This window comes from Rissa tridactyla, chromosome Z, assembly GCF_028500815.1.
Source record: "Rissa tridactyla isolate bRisTri1 chromosome Z, bRisTri1.patW.cur.20221130, whole genome shotgun sequence".
Lineage (NCBI taxonomy): Eukaryota > Metazoa > Chordata > Aves > Charadriiformes > Laridae > Rissa > Rissa tridactyla.
In genome coordinates this window covers 32,784,373-32,807,413 of record NC_071497.1, presented here as the reverse complement: position 1 = coordinate 32,807,413, position 23,041 = coordinate 32,784,373, and the positions used below count along the sequence as shown (strand labels likewise).

Genomic DNA, 23,041 nt, shown 5'->3' with positions numbered 1-23,041 from the left:
ATAACATTTTTAAAACCCTCAAAAAGTCCTTCAAACAGAAAGATCTCTTGAGATAAAAAAATGTATCGCCAGACTTTGAACAAGCAATAATGGCTTAAAAAGCCCCACAGTACTACTCACAGATCCCAGAAACTCTGGATCTTTGCAGCAACTGATGAAGAATCGAGGAATATCCACAGAGAAGGGTGTCCTTTACTGCATTTCAGGCTTTGGGACCAATTAGCCAGGCTAAGAGAAAGCTTGCTAAGCAGTCCTCAAAGCACCCCAGGAGCTGGATATCGAGTTACGTGCCCAGCTAAAACAAAAATAGGACACACAGGGACATGTGCATCTCCCAGGCTCCCAGTATTTGCCGCTAAAGACGCAGCTGGACATCACATGGTAACTTTTCATCAAGCTCACAGGGTGAATGAGATTCCCTTCCTCAGGAAGCTGGACAGAGTTAAATAAACAACGCAGGGGTCTAGAGCAGAAGGCACTTGTTAAAGCAGTGAACTGCAAACAGGAAAAATACTTGCTGTACCCTGTGTAACACTTTTTCTGAGCGATACCACGCCAGAACTGCATCTACCCACAGAATTTTAATTAAATGTCTTTTCTATGTTCCTTATCAAGCCATCTCCAATAGCAGGATAACAAGCATCTTTTCCTACAGAAAGCTTCAGAGATGAATCAAGGCTACAGCACAATGGAGCGCTTGTGTTGGGTGTGCTGCCTGTCTCACCAGGTGATGGGGCTGAAGTCAAAGAGAGGAGAGGAGCCCACGGTGACAAGCAAAATGCAGCTGTGGCCCACCATACCTGCCTACAGCCAGACAAGTCAGATGGCTGAGCCTCTCCTGTTGTGCCCACTGGCCTGGGTGCATCATTTTCTGTCTGCCTGACAGAAGGGAAGGGCCCGGCCACCTCCGGGAAAGTGTTTCTGAGCCAGCTTCAGCCTGCGCCACGTGTGCTCAGAGCGTCTGAAGCGGCCAGACACCACCAACAGGCTGCCAGCATCACCAGGCCCCCAAATATTTGTGCACTCACGTCAGGACAGCTCTCGGGTTCGGCTGACAGCCCACAGATGGGGAGGTAATTACTGCCTTAACTCTGGCATTTCCTAACTTCTGAGTGCTTAATTCAGCACCTTTAAAAAACAATAAACAAACAGCCCATGTCTTAACGATTATTTGTACTAAACCCTTGGCCTTCAAACAACACTGTTGTTTACCAAGTCAAGGATGTGGTAATCTCCTCCCTGCAGCTGTAGGTTATGATAACTTGAACTAGCCAGCTTTCAAGTGCAGGTCACAAGACATCCAATTTCCTCCTACAGAGCAAGGGACTTAGCATAATGCCTCACACCCCTTTAGTTTTCCTTTCCCTGGGACTGGAAACCCAGACATTCATCACACCACACCTGACAGCTCCGGAGCGTGCCCCAGCTTCATTCAGCCCGGGCAAGCAGGGCTCAGAAATTCAGAGGGAACGACAGAAAGAGAGCTCGACCTCACGCAGCCGAGATGCAGAGCACAGTGCAGCCTGTCCTCCTTCGCTGGCATTAATTTTTCCATATGCACAGTCACATGTGCTCTTCTGACAGCACTGTGACAGCTTGCTGCTCCTCAGAGCATCCAAGCAGTAGTTCAAAATCACCTGGTTTACTCCGCGTTGGCGTGAAAGAGAAGCACTCAGCACAGCTGGTCAATGTGCTGGTTCTGGAGATGTAATCACTCCTTAGAGTGCACAAACTCAACAAGAAAAGTACCTTTTAATACAGTACCTCTGGAGACCTAAATTTAAAAAGTTAACCTTCTCTTTGCATCATTGCCAACCAGCGACACCAAACATCAGGGATATCTATGAGAAAACTTATTGATTACACACAACTATTTAAAAACTCCCGTGTGTCAGAAAATGCAGTGGGACACTAGAAACAACAAAAAGAAAGATGATAGAGTCAAGTACACACAAAAGGATGATGGACTTTTAATTAAGTGGGGGGGGGCACAACAGGTCTGAACTTTCTGGATTCCAGTCTTGCATGCGTCCCTGGTAAACGCTGCAGGACACACTCTTAAATGCACATCTGATGTTCCTATCCTCACAAGCTCTGTCCACCATAATTACAAAACACGAATGTGAAAATCAGGCCCTCAGAAAATTCAACCCTCAGAAAATACAGCTTTACACCTTTTCAGGAAAGCAGAGCTAGAGAGGAAGACACCAGACCAGGGAGCCCAGACTTTCAGGATTGCCTGGAGATGGAAAGAGCAAGAGATGAAAATATGACAAAGGGTGATGCATCAAAACGGAAAGCAATGCAGCTGAAGCACTGGGCAAGACTACAGGCAGCAATCTGTGCCAGTGTGAGAACGATATAACGTGTGAATGACCTTGTTCTAAGGGCAGTTTTTAGAGCGAGGATCAGGAAGGTGACACATCCATACAATGCAAGGAGGATGCAGCAGAGCTGGATACGCATGACTTGAAGGGACACAGAGAAAGCAAGCGAGGCAGAAGAGCAAAGGACAACCTAGTAAGTTAGTTGTACTCATTTTACAGAAAGTTACTGGGGCAATTTTCTTAAGGCTGTTTAAATCAGCATCATAGGACCACGAAGGGTGGCCCTAGACAAGGGGATTGAATGCACCCTCAGTAAGTTTGCGGATGACACCAAACTAGGTGGGAGTGTTGATCTGCTTGAGGGTCGGAAGGCTTTACAGAGGGATCTAGACAGGTTGGATCAATGGGCCAAGGCCAATGGGATGAGGTTTAATAAGGCCAAGTGCCGGGTCCTGCATTTTGGTCACAACAACCCCGGGCAACGCTACAGGCTTGGGGAAGAGTGGCTCGAAAGCTGCCCGGCAGAAAAGGACCTGGGAGTGTTAGTGGACAGCTGGCTTAACATGAGCCAGCAATGTGCCCAGGTGGCCAAGAAGGCCAATAGCATCCTGGCTTGTATCAGGAATAGCGTGGCCAGCAGGAGTAGGGAAGTTATCGTGCCTCTGTACTTGGCACTGGTGAGGCCTCACCTCGAGTACTGTGTTCAGTTCTGGGCCCCTCTGTACAAGAGGGACATTGAAGTGCTGGAGCGTGTCCAGAGGAGAGCCACCAAGCTGGTGAGGGGTCTGGAGAACAAGTTCTATGAGGAGAGGCTGAGAGAGCTGGGCATGTTTAGTTTGGAGAAGAGGAGGCTGAGGGGAGACCTCATTGCCCTCTACAACTACCTGAAAGGAAACTGTAGAGAGGCAGGGGTTGGCCTCTTCTCCCAAGGGAATAACGACAGGACCAGAGGAAATGGTATGAAGCTGCTGCAAGGGAGATTTAGATTAGATATTAGGAAGAATTACTTTACTGAAAGAGTGGTCAGGCACTGGAACAGCCTGCCCAGGGAGGTGGTGGAGTCACCATCCCTGGAGGTATTTAAGAAACGTGTAGACATGGCTCTTCAGGGCGTGCTCTAGTGCCCAAGATTATTGTTTGTGGTGGGGTGTTGTGTGTGGGGTTGTGGGTGTAGAGTTTAGTAGGTGGGTGCTTTTTTTTTTTTTTTTTTTTGTGGTTGGACTCGATGATCTCAGAGGTCCCTTCCAACCACTAAGATTCTGTGATTCTGTGATTCTGTGAAAAGGCTTTGCTTGTACAAAAAAAGAAAAGCAGCCATTGTATGCTTCCTTTGCTCCTGAAACAAGTTCAAGAAATTCTACAGCAAAAGCAATAATTTCCATGATTCAGGCTCAGGAATGGGAGAGTTGCATGGGTTAAAGTATGCATTTCATTTTCTTTCATGTGTCAGCTCTGGCACTGTCTGACCCCTTGCACAGGTGATTCAGCACACGTTGCCAGGAGAAAGTAAACCTTTTTTTTTTAGATTTGTTTTTCTGGCGTTGTTTTGGGGTTTTTTGTTACTCAGTTTTTGCTGGCTTGAGCTTGCTAAGAAAACAGATGAGCAGAAGAACTAGCATGAGACAATCTGCGGCAGCGTGAGGCTGGGACCATCTCTTTTGGCAGAAGCAAGCTGTTAAATGAGCTCAGTTGCCTCATGACACCTCACTGTACACAAAACAGCAAGTGACAGGCTTTCCAAAAAGCTATTTGTTTCATCAGGAATTCAAAAACAAGCTTCTTCCAGCAGCTGTTGGGAAAGACCAGATTTGCATAGCAACCCAGGGACTATTTGTACAGGGCTTTTTTTGTGAAGGATGAGATTAAACCTTCTGTTACACAGGAGGGGTGAAAGCTTTCTCCTCCTAGAAGCATCGGAGAAAAGACTGCTTATGAGTCTTAAGAAGCTATCTTCTTCCTAACAACTGTCTTGGATTTATTTTCTCATATAACAGGAATTAAGGGGTACTTGGCTTTCATGTTTACTTAAGCAATGATTTTGTAGCATCCCCCTCTATTTTCCCCAAGGAAGTACTTTTTAGGCCTAAGTCATTTTGATGGGACTTTTTTTTTTTCTTTTTGGTATTTAAATGTATTAACTGCAAAGTCACAAAAATCAGTACTCCCTAGTATGCCCAAGCCTAAAAGATAGGGCTGCTCAAAACAGATCACTGTTTCCACGGCCAATTGCAGAGAAGGGTATGTTTCCATATACAACAAGCGCCCTTTATGTCAACAAGGCTGAGAAGACATCTTGTCCAACCCAGGCAAATGCAGTTTTTTAAAAACATTTTCTTTTGCTGGAAGGCAGAAGGCTGGGGCTTTGCCAAGGAAGGCAGCCAGTCGGGGCAGCGGCACGTGGCCACGGGTGGTGCATCCTCCCCACACCCACACAGCCAGGAGCAGACCCACAAGCAGGGGTCTGCAGGGAGACGCATAGCCCCGAGCCCTCCCGTGATGCGATGAGCGTCCTGGGGGCCTGGACTTGCTTCTGCTCCGGGTGATGCATCCAAGGCAGGGGAACGGGCAACAGACGAGAGAGGAGAGGAGCCAGACAAGAGGCATCACACAGTAAAGATGAGAGCACATCAGGGATCACAGATACCTCAGAGAAAACCAGACTGAGGGCAGCAAAGGAGAGAAATGAGGAGGAATTGTTTTTAATGTGGCAGCTTTATTAGCATTTGAATATTGGCGATGAAACACATCTTCTACAGGCATCTAACTTCCCCCCCCCCGCCCCTTCTCACCTGTGAGAATGACTGTAAGCTTCAACACGGAGCGTAAAAACCAGCATGGCACCTTATTAACAAAGTCTGCAGTCTCCCATCTAGGCAGACAGAAGTGTTTGCTACAGTTGTCCCCAGTTACTCCTTTTTTGAGAACTGGATTGTCTAATGCAAGTATTTTAGTACCCAATTAAAAAATTTATACCCTCAACAGCATCCAGCAGGGCTGCAGTAATATGGTTGTGGCCGAAAGAGAAAGGATAAACTAGGAGGCAGAAATAATTAAGCCATTCAGCAGCTTACGTCTTACATTCTCAGTTTCTGAGGCCAGCCAGGGCATGGCTGAACTACTTTGGGTTAGATACAGTTCAGCTTTACTGCCCATGGTAACAGGCTGTTCTCTTGATCAAGTTTAAATGCCAGGACTTCTCCTGGCCCTGCCCCTGTCACTCATTTGCTTGAAATCTTTCACACTTGGACCCACAAAAAGCGTGTCTTCTTTCTTTCAAAGGCAACTTCAGAAAAGAGAGGGTTTGTCTGTTTTTTTGGTGGTGTTTTTTGCCCTCCCCATCTAACCTCCTCCCAGAGCAGGACACAGACGCTTTCAGGCATAACTGTGTCCTCCCACAATGTATGTCATGACATACATGTCAACATATATCAAATCAAAGGAAGACAGGATTTGGTGCGCAGAGCCCTGCGTTTGTACTACTGTGCCCTCAGTCACACTGTCCTCATTGATCTCCAGTTAATAAGCAGTTAAAACCTGCTCACTTGAAGAAAAAAAAGTAGAAGGGACAGCACCACTGTCATTTATCCATTATGGTCAAACATCTTCCTGGAGGAGGAGGAAGATGCATTTGTCTGTGACAGCGTTAAGCCAGCCTAGGTAGGCACAATGTCATACAGTTTTTGGGTACAATTCACACATGTTATACGTTAACCACTGTTAAATATTTGGCAACTCTCCCTTGAAGTCACTCCCATTTCACTAATTGTTAGTCCTTAATGGTAGTTTCTGATTAATACAGGAACAGAAGGAAATTCAGAAACAAGGCAAGCAGCAGCACAGGAAAAATGAAGAAAAGTACACACATAAACCAATGTATCTAGCTTACTCTTTGCCGGCCTTTATTTTAGGGCTCAGTACTCAGCTCAGAATACCCACCACATTTGATAATTGTTTTGGTTAGTAATAACAATAGATTCACTTGGATTTATTAGACGCAGCATACTTTATTTAATGCCAATCTCCGGAAATGTACTAATGCCTGCTGATAGTGCTCTCACACTGTGTCTCTCCAAACAAGAAATGAGGTCATTGTGATTCATGTAATAATCTGATACACATTTTGTGGCAATCTGTAGAAGGTTTTAAAATTTCTAAATGAGGACATTTGGGTTGTTTTGGGTTTTTTCCCCTCCACTCTGCAATTAGGATTTCCCAAGTGGAAGACCAAACTTCAGAAAATCCAGGGAGAAACTGTTTACTCACTTTCCAGACTTCAGTTCTGCTTTTCTTTTTTCTTTCTCCAACACCTCCCCCCCCCCCCCCCCGCCTTTCCTTACTGAAGTGGAGGAACGTACACAGATTGTTTCTGTACAAAGTGCTTCCCTTCTCCGGCAAGAAGGGAGTCGTCTTTAATTAAAAGTGACATTCCAGAAAGTTTGTAATTAAATAGGATCAAGGTGCAAAGAGAACAGCCTGGGGAAATACTTTTGCAAAGAGGGCAGGAATTGTTGAGAATTATGACAAGGCAAGAGAAATAGGTATAGTAACTACATTTCTTTTCTTCCAAGCTTGATCTGCGAAAAGGTAGAAAACACCATGTATTTACAAGAAAAGAATAGAAACAAGACTGATCCTTAGGCATAATATTACATGCTGCACCTGGATTTCTTGAATTAGTAACTACAGAGGACGGAGCAGTTCAGGTACCACCTCAAGTATCTAAATTAAAATCTTATCTACCTCTAGCTGTAGGAAGAGCAAAGTGCAGACCACAAAGGGCATTTCTGGAAGGACCTCCGGGCAGAGATGGCCATGTTTCAGCATGCGTAATTGTAGAACACGTGGCTGAAACAACTCCGCTGCAGAGAAGTGCCAGGACTTCCTCCACCAACGTGTGTCTCACACACGAGTCCCTGCTGTCACATCGAGGTGGCCAAGGTAAGCCAAAGAGAAAGGGTGGGGGCGTAAGACAGGGAACTGCAGTCATTTTCTGGGGCCAAAGCATCAGGTGCCTTTGCTCTGGTATGTGCACTGTGGTCCAGCGAAGGGCAGCATAGCACAGTGAGCGAGCCCTCCTGGGCTCATTAGGGAGCAGCTTCTGCAAAACGTTCCTGAGTGGCTTAAGAGATATTTTTTTTTTTTTCCACACAATAGTAATACATAGCACTTACCCATTTCTGAAGGCTTGTTTTCTTCCAAGCCAAATAAAAATTCATATTTGGCCTTGGCAACAGTCTGGGCATGAGCCGATACATCATTATCCCACACAAGTGCTTCTGCCTGTAGAGTCAGAAAAACAAAGTTATCTACCTTTTAGTGAAAAAACAGCAGCAGGAACACGAAATCCCTCCAGGTGGGCTGTCAGGTAGGATTTTCAGAGTGTTCGTTTAACTCTGTCATCACCAAGATCAACCAGAACAGACACAGGCTAACTCAGAGTGCGTTTAAAGAGCTCACCTTTCTGTCTTCGAGCCCAAGCGTTTCAGTATTAAGCAATGATGTTGGAGCACCCAACCCCTCACATCTTTAGCTGGCTTACCCCACCGCAAGGGCAGTAGCACTGGGCAACCATCTCAGTAATACCAGTTAGGGTTAAAAATGCCTAGGGAACAGTATGAGAAGTAGCAAATTTGGGTACGGATGTCACAAAACTGGGACCCATGGGAAAACCGTACATGGGGCAAGCTGTTTCTCTGGGAGGATACTGGGCCAGAGAAAAGGAGAAGCAAAGGCTACCACAAGGATGATCAAAAATGGGGGAAAAAGATATTAAGGCATGCAAATGTGTGGTGAGTGCTGTTTGAAGGTCCCTGTTGGGCAGGCCACACCTGACCACCGCTGTCTAGAACTGGACAATAGCCCGACCTGTTTTTATGACTGTACCACACAAGCCAAACCTTCTGTGTCCAGGAGATGGGGAGGGGGCACAGGTCCCCAGCTAGCAGGGGAGCACCTGGGGGTACAGATGGACGGACAGGCCGAGCATCCCGGTGCCACACAGTAAAGGTCCAGTTTTTCAGAGGAGAGAAAGGCTGCAGGACTAAGATTAAAATTAGTTTTCTGAACAGGTGGGGACAAATGAAATCTCCGAGATAAAGCACACACCAGCAATAAACTGTAGCGCAAAAACTGTCTGCAAACAGCATTAAGTTTCTTCCCAGCTGAGCAAGACGGAGCCTGTAATTCTTCTGTCTGAAGTGACAGATGAAATAAATCATTAACTCTATAAATTCTTCAGTGACCTTTAAATTCATACCCTATGTTTGAGGCAGCCAGTTGTTACGGCATAGCAAGTCATTGCATGGTTCACATTGGCAAAGGCCTTGGCTTACAAAAATACTCTTTAAAAAAAAGAAGCCAGATGGAACATTCTGCCCCCCAGGACAATAATAACTTTTATGCACTTCCACCAAATACCTTAGGGTAAGCATCAGCTACAAACAGAAATTCAAAGTACAGGAGACACATAATTCAAAGGAACACATGGTCAAGGCTCTTTAATCAGAGATGGATGTAATCACAAATCCATACATTCCTCTATGGCCAGCTCTCCAGCAATTATAGTTTCTTCCAAGAGCATATTGACAAATAACTATCTTGCCCCATGCCCTAGAACTGTTTTGCTTCAGGTTTTCTTGGCCTTTCACCCCCATTCTTTCTGCCACTTTTCTGCACTGCACCAGCTCTGCAGGATTTACTCCAACAGACCACTGTAATGGTAGTAAAGTGGGCAGTAGATCTTCTACGGGGGTCTTGGATATATTTATTTGCCATTCACTGGTCCAGCTATTCATGACCAGGGCTCCAATGGGCACTTTGATGGACCTGCTAACACTAGCCTACCAAATACGTAGGGAAAAATGTGATGAAGGACTTTCTAGCACAAAGATGACTACCATGAGCATGATGAAATGAGCTTGGAAGAAGCCTCCCTGTCTCCCCTGCTTTTACAGGTCATTTGCAGGAAGTGGGGCAGGAAGGTCTAGAAGGGGAACAGCTGGACCCAGGGCACACAGGAGGCGGCTCTCTGTCTGCAATAGCCTGGACAGGAGTAGCTTACGGGGACAGACAAAATGTCAGCCTACCTAGATGAATGCAAAGGAAGGGAAAGCTAAACAACTAGCTGGTGCCAAATCCCACTCACAGATGAATGAAATGGAAAATAAAGTGGATAGAGCAGTCTAGTTCCTGAGCAGTCAGAAATTTCTGATCTACACACCTCCGGGACACAGCATGTCCGTCCCTCAGCCCTCCTCTTTGAGGCTTCACAGACATCCGCTGCACTGAGCTTCCCTGCCCACAAGCACACTTTCCAAAGGTCTATATTTGCCTGTACCTTACTGTAAAGCAATGAAGAACAGTCCAGTTTCCAACACTTTCAGTATCATCCAGTAACAGGCAGAAATTAGTGGTTAAATTAATGGTTTTTCAGTGTACAAGGCAGCATTTATCACAGTTTGGTGTCTAAGCAGAGACTGCAAGACCTTTGTCTTGGCGTCTGAAAGGGATAACTTGATTTTCAGAAGTGCTCAGCACTACTGATGAGAATTACAGATACTGGCATGCATGGGAACACTGAACCTAACATCTATTTAGGTTGTCAGAGCACTATAAGGATGTGTAAAGGTAAAGCAGTTCAGAGCCTCCAGATCCAGGCTCAAGGATAAGTTTATGATATTTCATCCAAACAAGATATATTAAAAAGAGAAAGCAAGAGGGGAAGAGAAGGAGGATGCTTATGCGGTCAGAGCTGGCTTTTAAGACTGTTGCTTTACTGTTGTCATTCCTTAGAGACCGAAAAAACACCCAGGGGGAAAAAAAAAAAAAAAAACACAACACAAAAACCCACAAAAACCAGAAAATCGAGAGAGAACATGTGCTCTCCTTTCCTTTTTTCAACCTACCACTCACCAAAACCTTGCAGAAGTCATCATGCCCGAAACCACGACCCCAGAAAAGGGCTGGACAAATATTCATGGTGCGTTCCAAGCTGCATTAGCAAGGATTAAATACAAGCAAGATTGGAAGGGATATAAAACTCCTGCTTAAGCCTTCTCCCTCAGCTCAAGGGCAAAGAAATCTGCATCCGGGTCAGCTCATTTCATAATTGCTTCCTCAGAGGGCTTCAACCACCACCTTTGATGCATCTGGTGTTTGTCACTGCTGGAGAGGGTGACGCTCACTCAGAGCATCAATCCCCTTAAATCAGCCCAGCTGCCCAAACATTTCTCATGAGCCACATACACACTGTTTTTCAGGCCAGTTACGCTCTGGGCAGAGCAGCAGTGAGTTCCTGCCCATTCATTCACCACTCTTGCAGCACTTTCTGCCTGTTTGAACATGTCTGATCAAGCCTACTTCTCTAGGTCACAGTTCTTGGTTGGGAGCTGGGGAGGCTGCACTTGCCTTGGGTGAATTTTGTATAACATCCATGAGGCTGTGTTAGCTTAGACATGGCAGTCCTCACCCCTCAGACCTCCTGCCAACACAGTGGACCAGGTTTTTTTGACCTCACACAAGGCATTGGCAAGGGTCAACAGAGGTCCCACCTCACTGGGCTTTTGTCCCTTTCTGAGGGAGCAGAGATTGTTTAAGACATGCCACAGTGCTTGTGGTGGTTTCAGGATGGCACGGGAAACAAAGCTGCTGAATCCGTGTCTCAGCACTGAACTGAAGAGCAGTATGATGCTAAGACCTCACAGATCCTGCTCCTACAGTGGGAGCTGCCAAGGACAGATAAGTCAACCCAGCATGAAGCATGCACACTGCTTCTGCTCCGCTCTTCTGGCCGAACATGCAGACTGGAGCAGAGGATCAGTAGCTGCAAGGAGAAATCATTGCCACAATTCACCCCGAGAGGTGGCTTTAGGCAGACCCCTGATGAGAGCTGGCTGCTGCCTTTCCTGAAGCACAATGTCTCTCTCTGGATGAATTTGATTTCAAGTCTAGTCATGAGTTCCCCTCAAACTGTCCCCCAAAATTCCCAGTGGTTTTTAGAGAAGCATAGAGAGTCATCCAAGCCTGAAAAAAATCCTTCTCCTTCCTCCATGGCAGGAAAGCACCAAAGCATCCTCTTTTGAATTTAATGGAAGTTCTGGCCGGGGCCTTTTTGGGGACAGTTTTCTTCTTGGTGTTTGTTTTTGTTTTGGTTTTTTTTGGTTTTGTTTTTTTTTTTTTTTAAAGAGAGCATTAATTGAGGAATATGAAAGTCATCTTCTCTTACCACCATTTGCAGCTGAGGCAAGAGGAGAGCTGGGCTCCATCTCTGTGGGTCTTAGCGAAGGGGATGACACTGTCCACAGCTGCTGGGAGAAGGACTGCATCAGTCTGAGCACAAAGAGCTTACGAGAACCCATGCCTTCTGAAGCATTCACACTTAAGGTCATGTGTTTTCTCTGAAAACGTCTAATAAGGAGGAAGTGTTCAAAGGAGCAGATAATTCACTGGCAAATGTCAGTCTGGAGCTTCTCAGACCCCCTGAGAGGACAGATGCTGTTAGACAGACTGACTGCTCACAAGGGACCTGGGAAAATGGTGCTTGGGAAAAAGCAGAATGGGATGGGTGCCCAAGTTTGAGCCTTCAGGGAGCAAGAGTCAGCTGAAAGGCTGGACAGCAGGAGACCAGTCATATTAAAGGAAAACATCACCAGGAAGGGGTCTAAGGATTTTTCACAAAGGGCCATAAGCCAGGACAGAGAGGTCAAAGCATCCTCAGGGGGACCCCTGAAAGCTTTCTTAATAAAACCCAGCCACTCTACCCCCAGAAAGAAATATTACTCCAATTCTTACTGGAAAACCTGGAGGGAACTGGCAAGTTGGGGTGGGGGTCTCCACAGCTAAGCCATACCATGAGGCAGCCTCAGGAGAGGCCCAGTTTCACACACTTTTGCATGTGCACAGCTCCTTTTCCCAGAGCTGACCACCTTCCCCCCTCAGCTGCGCAGCTGATGGGTGCCAGCTCCCTGCCAGCAGGCAACAGCCCCTCCACCGGCAGCGCAGCGCTTGCTGGAGGCTTCACAGAGGCTAGTGGGCAGATGCCACAGTGGCCGCAACGGAGCTCTCAGGGCTACTACAAGGAAGCAAGAAAAAGCTGCTGCAGGATGCCTGTAAAGCACAGCCAGCTATGGAGGACTTCACAGACACACCTGGACTGTTTCTTATCCTAGTCTGTGCTTGCTCCATTCTCATTGCTTCACCAACGTCTCTCGCAGCAAAAAACGCAAATGCCTCTCAGCAGACTATCATATACCCTGATACAGTGAGTTTATGGTCTCAGGAGGAGTTTAAACTTCTACCATCATCTTGTCTTCTGCAGGAGTTCCCCCAGAGACTGACAGAAATATAGTAACTGGTAATGGAGATAGCTTAAAAAAAAAAGGGGGGGGGGGGGAAGAAAAAAAAAAGAAAGGCAGGAATGATGGATAGGTTTCCACAGATTTACAGTCTTCTCCAGCAAGTTCCCACCAGAGCAAAAGGACCATGTGAGTCAAGCTGCAACACCATGGTCAAGTCCTTATGGAGTCACGCATTGAGAGCTCTGCATCTGCTGTCACAGACGGACAACCCCCCCAACAGCGTGGCACAACTAGTGGCCAGCCCTTGTTTTTAAGCACTGTTATCATTCCTATGTGGGCGTGAGCTTAGCAAGCCTCACTGCTTTTGACACGTCGTACTAATTGTTCTGAAAAGACTATTTCTGTTGAGCTTTTCTTAAGTCATTTTCCTAAGTAACAGGATGAAATGCAGAAAGCTGGAGTTAAAATAAATTTGTGAGCTGGTGAAAGCTAGTGCACCGACAGCACCGAGAAAGCAGAGAGTGCTGGTGCTCACAAAAAGACCACTAGCAAGGTCTGTGGTTTCTACTTCCATGTGACCCCATACGCCATGTTTGTGTTTTCCTCACACACACACCCCCACGCTAATTAACATACATGTTTGCAATTCTTAAATTAAAGCATTAGTCAAATATATTAAGACTCAAATTTGCATGGCTTAATCTCATCTGGAGCTGCCAAAAGTTAATGCTAGCAAAGGTTTTGGTAGAGAAGAAATCTCAGCTTGCGTTTAATTCCTAACTATCAGGAGTTGCAGGGAGATGTGTAGAGAGCCAGAAGGTGGTGGAGGAAGGAAAGGCTCGGGTGAGGGCACTGCCTATAGCTGTTGTCCAGCAGAGAAGTTTGGATTATAGAAAGGGATAACGAAGTCAGCTGGGACTTTTCAGCTGAAGGAAGGAGGCAGCTGAGAGACACGTGGCACAGATGCATGCAGTCACAAGGGGTCTGAAAAAGGCAAAGAGCAACCAGTGATTCACCACCTCTTTTAATAAAACAGCCAAAGGACATCAAAAGAAGGTATTAGGAGTCAGCATCGCACCAAACAGGAGATGGTTCCTCGCACAGCTAGTAGTCAAAACCACACACCTCCCTGCAAGCAATGTAATGGAAACTAAAATCCCATGGGAGCTGAAAAGGAAGGTGAAAAAGCTCAAGGGATACAAATCCACAACATACGTAGAAATCACATCCTTCTGATGAAGCTCCAAGCTGAACTCTTCCCACACATGTGCTGACATTCACAACCACATACATGCTCCTGGGCTAAACTGACCTTGGGTCCAAAGTGTGCAGCCAGACACTCTTACCTGCTCACCAGGCTTTGGCATGGCCCTGGATCAGGCAGACCTCAGGCTTGGTACCATCCAGCCAGCTCCACTCCTCAGTCCTCATCGCAAGGCGCCCTGCACCTTCACCCCAAGGATTCACCTAAAAGCACCAGGGCACTGCAGGCTTCCCATCCTGCTCCTAGTGCCGCGGGATGTGCTTACCAGGAGCAGCCTCCCAGGAAGCAGTCGGGCTGGAGAGAGCAAAACTGAAAGGGTGCAGATACCATCGGACCTGCTCTCCCCGCTCAAAGGCAGACTTCACAAAAGTTCAGTGTCTGATGAGAGGCTCAATTCAGAAACAAAGCAAAAGAGTTGCTGCTGAGAAAAAGGCATGGGAACAGTGACAGAAAACGGATGCCTTAGCAGCAGTATCAAGCAGATTCAGGTAAAATTTGTTTTCAGTCTAGTCGTCCTGTTTTACACCTGCACTTGAGTTTTTCTCCCCTTAAAGAAATGCTTGCTTTGTTGTTTGGTTGAAGTTGTTAGGAAGCAGTCAGCTGTTATACTGAATTAAATGCTTTTTATTATGCAAAGGCTGACACTGTCTGAGCTGTAACTGCATGAATGTGAACAGCATATTAATTCAAAGTCTGTATGATTACACTTTACCTTCAAAGGTCACTCAGCATTTTCTATTTGCCAAGTCAGTGATTTTTGATGTGTGCTGTGTGGACCTCTGGATGTCTGTGCATTATTTCTAAGGTATGTGCAAGAATCGAAGCAAGCCAATTGAAAGGTAGGCTTCAGCTCACTGCATGAACCATGTTCTTAGTTCTAAAACATAAAGATAGTAAAAAGATCCAAAACATTAAAAGCCACAGTGCAAGTATTTTTCCTGAGTTATGTCAAACAGCATCGGGATGGGGGTCTGATTTAAGAAAAATGAACAAAGAAAGCATCTTTTATTCAGAGAATTCATGTACTAGACATCTTGCATTTACTTTTTTTGTTCAATCTGTTCCAAGTATAATTAGCAAACTGACAGACTGCTTCTTTTCAGCAAGTAGTGCGCTTCCATCATCTTAAGGTAATTCAGATGGTGGAACAATGTTTAGACAGGCTACAGGTCTGCCCCACATGGATTTCAACTCCACGGAAGCTAAAATTTGGAGATGCCTAAGTGCCTCATGAGCCTACCAGAAGTTACATCTGTATCTTTAAGCAATTAAATTCTTTCCCAAAGCCAAGCCAACATCTGCTAAGACTTGAGAACTTGGAGAGCGCATCCTTTCCCATGTGCTGTATATTCTCTATGTACAGCTAAATAAGTGCTGTTTTTATGGATGGGAGTAAAGAAGGATGGGATATCAGGAGAGCTCATCTTCCTTTTTCACATCAATATTACAAACATAGTTTAAGATAGTATTCCAACATGATAAAAATATTCTTTGCACCTCAAGTTCAGTGAAGAGTAAAATAAAAAAACAAACAAACAAAAAAAAAACCCATCCAAAACCCAAACCACTCTACACAAGAACTACTGGAAGAATTTACATTTGCAAAGGTGTGAAAACCTGCATTTCCTGGGTGGCAAGGGCAAACTGTAGTGCTATAACACAGTGACAGAGCATGCAAAAAGAGGGATATATCTCCCTCTGACTTAGACGTAGCTCATTGACCCTGCATGAATATTTCATATCACATATTTAAATTAATTTTACAGCTTTCACCTAAATTGTTCTTTCTGAATCTTTAATAGATTTAACGGAAGTTTTTCAGATCAGAAATTGACTGAAGTTTGATCTGGGACATCTCCCCAGCACAACTGAGGCAGAAGCTACAAGTCACACCAACAAATTTCACGTAAGCCTCCTGCTGTGCAAGCACTGGGGGACTGAAAAGATGCTGTTGCAAGAGCAGACCGCTTACTTGCTAAGCAAGTGCAAGTTAAGAGTGCCCACGCCAGCATCCTCAGTCAGCTGTGGCCCCACAAACAGACAGGAACCACCAGGCAGTTTCAGACACGGCAGGAAAGCAGAAGACACCAAACGTGATACATCCCCCACAAGCAGCACAACATAGGCCAGCTGGCACTAGTGTCCCACTGTTGAGGAAGTCAGTACTTCTTCTTTTTTCCTCATTAGGCCACAGCGAGTCCACAGACAAGAAAGCTGATGAAAACCAGAACTCACTGGTACTAGAATTTGTTTTCTCTTGAGAAAAGGGCTTTCCTGGTAAGGGTTCTTCCTTTAGTGCTGAAATGCAGCCATATCCCAGGCTTAAGCGCATCTTGCCATCACATTTGGCATTTGTTCAGCCTGGGAGATGCTGTTATTACCCCAATGACACTTCCTGTTTGAAAACTGTTGTAAAAAAATAATGAGTACACTTTGGAGATAAGCCACCTCTTCCACTGTGCCATTTCACGCTCAGAAGAGAGAGCAAGACCCATTCATCACTTGTGCAAAAAGGGAGGCTTGCACTGCGTAATCTGTGCTGTTTGGGTTATTTTCTCACTGCTCCCAAACTACTGTATCACAGACTCAAGACAATGCCCTCTTATTCAGCCATTTCATCAGGTGTCCAAAAAATTCCTGTAGCTGTACCGTGAAGCACTTGGCAAGCATGATAGTGACCGGAGTGCTTCTGCCTTAGCAGCCCACCCTCAAAACCCAGCTCCAGCCTGGTCTCCTTAGGCTTAGCCCAGTGGTTGCGGCACTGAAAATCTTTTTGTATAGTTACCAAAGCAAGCCAGAGCAAACACCACGCACTTCCCACCAATGGAGTTGGTGGCTGAGGCACTAGGTGGAGGTGGAAATACAGAGCTCCCGCTTTGACTGACAGCTTGATCCCTGACGGACAGCTTGATCCAGTGCCCCAGCAGGTTTGTTTGCTTACAGCATCCAGGAAGTACAGTCAATCCAAGAGCAATTCAAGCTTCAAGGCCTAGATAATACCTGAGCTCCTCTGACTCGCAATTCAACCGTGTAGCAAACTAGCCTGCAGAGGGCTAGCCTTCACCCCACCCTGCTTTTAAGCCCCATCCATGACCCGCTTTGCTCATCTCTTAATGCAGAGAATAAATGCTCGGATGCATTAGCATCCCAGGAGCCTGTGGTCTCTGACAAGAGCTGGCACAACAGCAAGGGACATCTCAAAGCAAGGAGGGGCTGTACTCAGAAAAAGCACCTGGAAACATACTGCAGAAGCGTACTTCAAACAGTGCCATTACTGAGAGGAACAGGACACTTCCAGCTGGACTTAAAGTGTGGGGCAGGCACTTAGAGCTGGTCTCAAATAGCTTTTCCATCCCATGGAAGTGAACAATTTCTACGCCCCACCAACCTCACCTCAGTGCAAACAGAAAAAAGGGACTGGAAACAGCCTCTGTTACCATGGGTGCCAGAGGCAGGAATCCTTCAAGAAGAGATTCAGATATTTAAGACACAAATTGCTCAAGACATAAACTTGTTCATCTGCAGCTCCACTTCTCCACATGGTGATAATCCGGAGGAGCTCTCTATCACACATCTCTCCTCCCAGACAAAATTCCAAAGAGAAGGACCCACACACAGTTTTACAACCCACTAGGATGTGATGAAACCCCTAGGCCAGAGAGTGGGTCTGGGTGGGAGAGACAGAGAATCTCTGCTCCGCCAGACGCTGCTTTCCGTTAGGAACCAGCTGCAAGGAAACATCCCTTGATGGAGAACAGGTGGCATGTGCTGCTGAGTGCAGGGATGCCGCTCCCAACTCTTCTGGCCGAGCCCACAAACCTTGCACCTCTAGCAGCTGCTGCACCCCGGCGCCCACGTCGCAGAGCTGACATGGAGGGGGATACTCTGGATGGTGGCTGACTGTCCCGACCTTTGAGTTTTGGCAGCAGTTCACAGGTTTGCCAAAGCTCAGCTGGAGCACAGCAGCTTGGCAGATGGCTCTCCAGTACCCTGGGGACCCACCTGATCTTACTCTCCAGGTGCTGTTCCCTCCCTCCCTTGTGCTCCCTTCCCTCAGTGACTACATTGTACTACCTCTAAATTATCTTTAAATCAGTACCCAGCAGTACCCCAGACTCTTGCTCTCTCTCAGGACCCTTACAACTAAACAGAGGAACCCTGCAAAGAAACACATGCAACACCTCAGAAAAAAAACACCCTGGCACCCAGGTCTGCCAGCCTGTCCCTCCATGGAGCAGGGATTTTTTCAAGCAATCAGTTCTATTGCATGCTCAACGACAGTTTATCAGCTATGGCCAAAACATCCTTCCTCTTGACAGCAGCGTGAGGAGTGTGACTTGTGCTGCCCCCACCACCAGCCCCAAGGCTGAAGCTCCCAGCACTTGGCTCAGAGTACACCCACAGAAACAACCACTTGTCTGCAGAGATGCTCCGTGGCACTGGTCCACAGTAGTCCCGCAGACAGACTGCCGCTTCATCCCACAGGAATCAAACCCCAAACCATCTCTTAAATCAAAGCTGCAAAAATAACTGCCAAACTTTCCTGCTATGATGGGCAAGAATAGAAAGGTCCATTTTGGGGGGGGAGACAGGGAGGGGAAACACTCTGAATGACATCCAGGTCTCAGCTATACAACTTCACAACAGCAAAGAAATGATTGCTGAAAGAAAACCCATGAGCGTGTTCCTTAGGATCCTCACTGCTCTTTTCCTTCTCAATTTGATGTCACAGAAATGGCAACAGTAAATCAGATAATGTGCTCAAGCACCAATAACACCCCTTTCACACAGGTAAGTTGTGCAAGAATTTTCTTTTTGTATCAGGGAGTCCTAAGTTTTTTCTTATATCGAGTTTTGAAGAGAACCACGTGTAAGTTTCTTGGAATTGTTTTAGCAGGACTACCACAAAGGATTTTCTTACAGTCTTTTCTGCAATGAACCAAGGCTGTAACTGAAGGGGAGCACAGGGAAGGTAGTTTAACCTCACCTTCTCTCCCTCCAAAGACGTACCCCAAAACCAATGTCTCTATAGCCAAACTCTCAGTCTGTGTAAATCAACAGAGCCAGGTCAGAGTCACAGCTAGCGTTAAACTGGTAACATCTGCTGAAACACATCAACTGAGGATGTGACTGATGAAAAAGCATTTGGAGTAGAAAGAGGTTTCTTTCTGCTAGCTAAACCAGAAAGGCTTAGATGATTCTCAGCAGCCTATTACAATTGCTTTAAACAGTGAGTGTGCAACCACCAGTTTCATTAGAAATATTGCATTTGACTTTCTGTTTTAATGGCCCTACGCACAGACAGCATTAAAGCATGACTGAAGCTGCGAAAGCAGCAGTAATTGCAGTTGCCTATTACACACCCAAATCGCTTCAATAACACATAGATGTGCTTGGCCTGACAAAGTACTAACTGGCACCCCGTGGGAGCCAGGTAATTGTTGTTTATGGCATGGAAATATTGCGTCTATATGGGAAGTTGGCATCTTCGGTGAGTTTGTGTGAAGTTCAAGCTCATTACAACTCTATGTTTACGTTCCCATTGAGAAGCATAGCTGCAGTCCCTAGTAGCAAGGATGAAGATAACACCACAATTGCACAGGAGCGTCCCTGTGTTCATTTAATGTTCTAAAACTTTACACTTTTGGTAAAGTCACCTCAGCCCCACTCCTCTGCAGAAAGCGCAAGGCTACTACTCAGCCAAAGACTCTAACTTTTTCACAACACCTCATTTAATTGGAGAATTTGATATGATTAAGAGAGTTTGTCAGTGCAGCAACAGCGCTCATTTGTTACACAGACAAGTCAGATGAACACAGAAGTAAAACCAACTGTCCAGGATGCAGGTTGAGGGTCCCAGCCCTGGGGTGGGGGTGCCAGTGCAGCCTCCCTGGTGCAGTTGATGTCTCCAGGGATCTAGCAGTAATGGGGGCAGATGCAGGCTCTGAGCTTTTTTTTCCCTTAGGGAAGTGTGAAAAGGGGGGGGGGGAAGGGAAAGAGAAAAAAGAGAAAGGAAGAGAAGAGAAAGGAAGAGAAGAGAAAGGAAGAGAAGAGAAAGGAAGAGAAGAGAAAGGAAGAGAAGAGAAAGGAAGAGAAGAGAAAGGAAGAGAAGAGAAAGGAAGAGAAGAGAAAGGAAGAGAAGAGAAAGGAAGACATGAAAGAGGAAAAGGGAAAAAAGTCAAAGAGAGAAGGAAAAGGGAAAAGAGAAGAAGGAAAAGGAAAACAAAAAGGAAATGTAAATAAAGAAAAAGAAAGGAAAAAGAAACGTAGAAGAAAAGAACAGAGAAGAAAAAAGAAAAGGAAAGGGGAAAAAAAGGTAAAAGTAAATGAAAGGAAGAAAGTGCCCCCGGCTGCGCGCACCCCCCGCACCGCAGGGCACACGCCGCCCCTTACCGCACCGCCGGCTCCTTCCATCTCCCATCGCCGGCCGTGGCGGATCGCAGCCGCCCTCCCGCCGGGCCGGGCCGGGCCGGGCCGAGCCGGGCCGTACCGCGCCGCGCCGGGCCGTACCGCGCCGCGCCGGGCCGTGGCGCCGTGCCGGCCCGCAGCGCCGGCGGCGGGCGGCCCCGACAGGGTGGGCGCGGCGGCAGCGGGGACCCGGAGCGGGGCGGGGCGGGGCGGGGCGGGCGGCGGGGCGGGGCTGGGCCCGGGGTGCCGGGGGGGCTGCCCGGGAGGGGAGGGGATGGAAGGCGGGGAGGGGATGGAAGGCGCGGGGTTGGGGGGGGGAATGCGATGAAAGCGAAGGGGAAGGGAATACACCACGTGCTCCTCAAAAAGATTTAAAAAAAAAAAAAAGGAATTATTTCAGGATTAGCGAAGCAGCAGAGTGAAAAACACAACCCAGGCTGCCTGCCCACGGCAACGGCGCTGGGGAGGGACACATCCCAAGCCCGTGGGGGACAGGACATGCCGTACTGTGCTCTGCTCCTAAATCCCTTCAGCGTGGCTGGCCGTTGCTGGGAAAAAGGAAAAAAAAAAAAAAACCAAAATCCTTTTCCAGCCTCGGGGCTTTCCTTTCACAGCCCGGCTTCAAAAGAGCACAGATGTCTTCGGAGTCACCCCATCTGAACATTCAAAACTGATTTTTCATTTTCATTTTTTTCACAGTTCACTAGAAGGTCTCTTGCACTGTCACGTTTCTGAGCACGCAGTCACATTGTTAGGATTTCTCTAACCAGGAACTCCGCAAGTCATCCTTTTTAATGAAAGCGGGGTTTCCCTGTCGGAAGCTGTGCTTTAGAAAACACCCCCAGATCTCATGGGCCCAGTTACAGGAGTTAGCTACACAAGCAGCTGACAGACTGGAGAAAGAAGGAACTTAGTTTCTGTATTTTCAGCACATTTGTGTCGTGTTTAGTAGCAATTGAAAGCTTTTTTTTTTTTTTTTAACCCAGCAAAGTTGAGGATAGGTTTTCTGGACCAAGAACCAGGACTTGCTAAACACCTGAGGTTTGCTCCTTCCCCTGCACTGGAAAAGAAAGCTGCATGTTAGGTGAAAGGCAAGGCTGTTCCAGCTGGTTTCCTGTTAGGAAAGGCTTTGGACAGTCCTGGTGGCAGAAATGCATCGCCATGAAGTCACCGACATAAGTGTACCACACCCGGACACAGCAGCACCTCTGCGGCTGAGGAGGAAAGCGTAGCCCTGACTTGCTCCCCATCGGCCTTCCAGCTCACCGCTGGAGCCATGATCACTGCCAGCACGGGGCGACCTCAGCCTTTCAGTTCTCCAGCACCAAAAAAATAAATACATTTAAAAAAATCAATTTCTAGCAAGGTAAAGGTAAATCCAGGCATCAAGCATGATGCATCCTGGCCTGGAGCTTTCTCTGTCTGGCAGTAAGACAGAGGTGGCAGCACCATCCCTCTGCTCTTCAGGCTCATCTGGAAGCTCCATCCAGCAGCATCTCCCCATGCTCCTCCCAATAAGGCTGCGGCACACAGAGCTTACGCGGCTCCTCCTGACCCGAACCCCTCTTTCTCACTACCTGCACATCCATACTTACCCAAGCAGTGCTGCTCCTGCTTTCTACCCATGCCACCCTGCGAGAGACTGCACTGCCTCCATCGCCCGGGTGCCTCAGGCCTGGCGTACCCTCTATCTCCGAAGGCATCCCGCCCTTTCCCTACAGCTTCCCCTCTCCCCATCCCAAGCCTCCTGCTGGCTCCACAGCACCACAAGCCATGCTCGCCCACGCATCCCAGGAGCAGCACAGGATCTGCCTCCTGCCATGCTCAGCAGCCCTCCACTCCAGTCATTTCTGTCCTCTGGGAACAGTTGGACAAAAACCTGCCTTTCCATCCCCCAAAACAGTTGGCACAGGTCCTGAAGAGGTCCCTGCACAGGCCTGCAGGCACTGCCTTGTCCGTCTCTGCCTGTGTGCCAGGGCTGAGCCCAGCACCCACAGGAGCAGCATGTCCCTGTGATGCAGCCCCGTGCCCATCCATCCATGGCCGACATGCACCGTGGACCGCAGTGCCCCAGCAGGGCAGGGTGACATGCTGGAGGGCTTCACCCCTCTCCCCCAGCCAGGGCTGCGATGCCAAGCACGTTTCAGCCGCAGCAGGGTTTTGTCCCATCTGTTTCAGGCGCCTTGAAGGCCCCAAGGAGCCAGTGCAGGGCCACAGGCTGCAGATTCCCCATCTGTGCCACATCTGAGCTGGCTAACGCAGCGTAAAAAAGAAACCACCCAGCGCCTGGGTCTCTGAGGAGGTGATGTGCTCTGCCTCCCTCCTCCCCTGCAGGGCTGAGGTAATGCCGCTGCAGGCCAGGAGGCAGCTGGGAGAAAAAGCCGGGTTTGAGGGAAGGGTCAGTGCTGCCCCTTGCAAAGCAACTGCCCATCGCCCAGCCCTGGGCACCTGCGTGGCAGCTGCGGCCGCCGCTCTTCAATTTAGTTTTTTTTCCCCCATTTGTGTGCAGTTGTGAAGAGTTTGACCTTTTCTCTCCAATCCAGGCATGTGGCCTGAGTCACCCAGGCATTTAGGCTGCCAGGAATATGCTCTGTGCCCCGGGACTGGGAGAGGAGAGCATTTGCTAGTCTGGGGAAGGGTGATCCTGCAAGCCTCTGCCACGCTGGCATCTAGCTGTTGGTTTGCTTCACTGCAAAGGAGGGTGATGGGGTTTGGCACCACCCGTCCTGAGATTTGCACAAGGGAAG

At 47.5% G+C, this 23,041-nt stretch overlaps 1 protein-coding gene across 3 annotated transcripts in view; it reads right to left on the bottom strand.

Moving 5' to 3' along the window:
- Nucleotides 1-23,041, bottom strand: part of LOC128902495 (PH and SEC7 domain-containing protein 3-like) — a 124,558-nt gene that overhangs the window by 94,106 nt on the left and 7,411 nt on the right. The window contains exons 1-2 of one of the 3 annotated variants that reach the window (XM_054185634.1): nt 20,280-20,392; nt 7,499-7,607 (exon numbers count right to left, since the gene is read on the bottom strand). In XM_054185634.1, the coding sequence (XP_054041609.1) occupies nt 7,499-7,607; nt 20,280-20,300 (130 nt within the window). In that variant the 5' untranslated portion in view covers nt 20,301-20,392. Of the gene's footprint in view, nt 1-7,498; nt 7,608-11,550; nt 12,633-20,279; nt 20,393-23,041 lie in introns of those variants that run through there. The other 2 variants (XM_054185635.1, XM_054185636.1) reach the window with 2 other exon arrangements.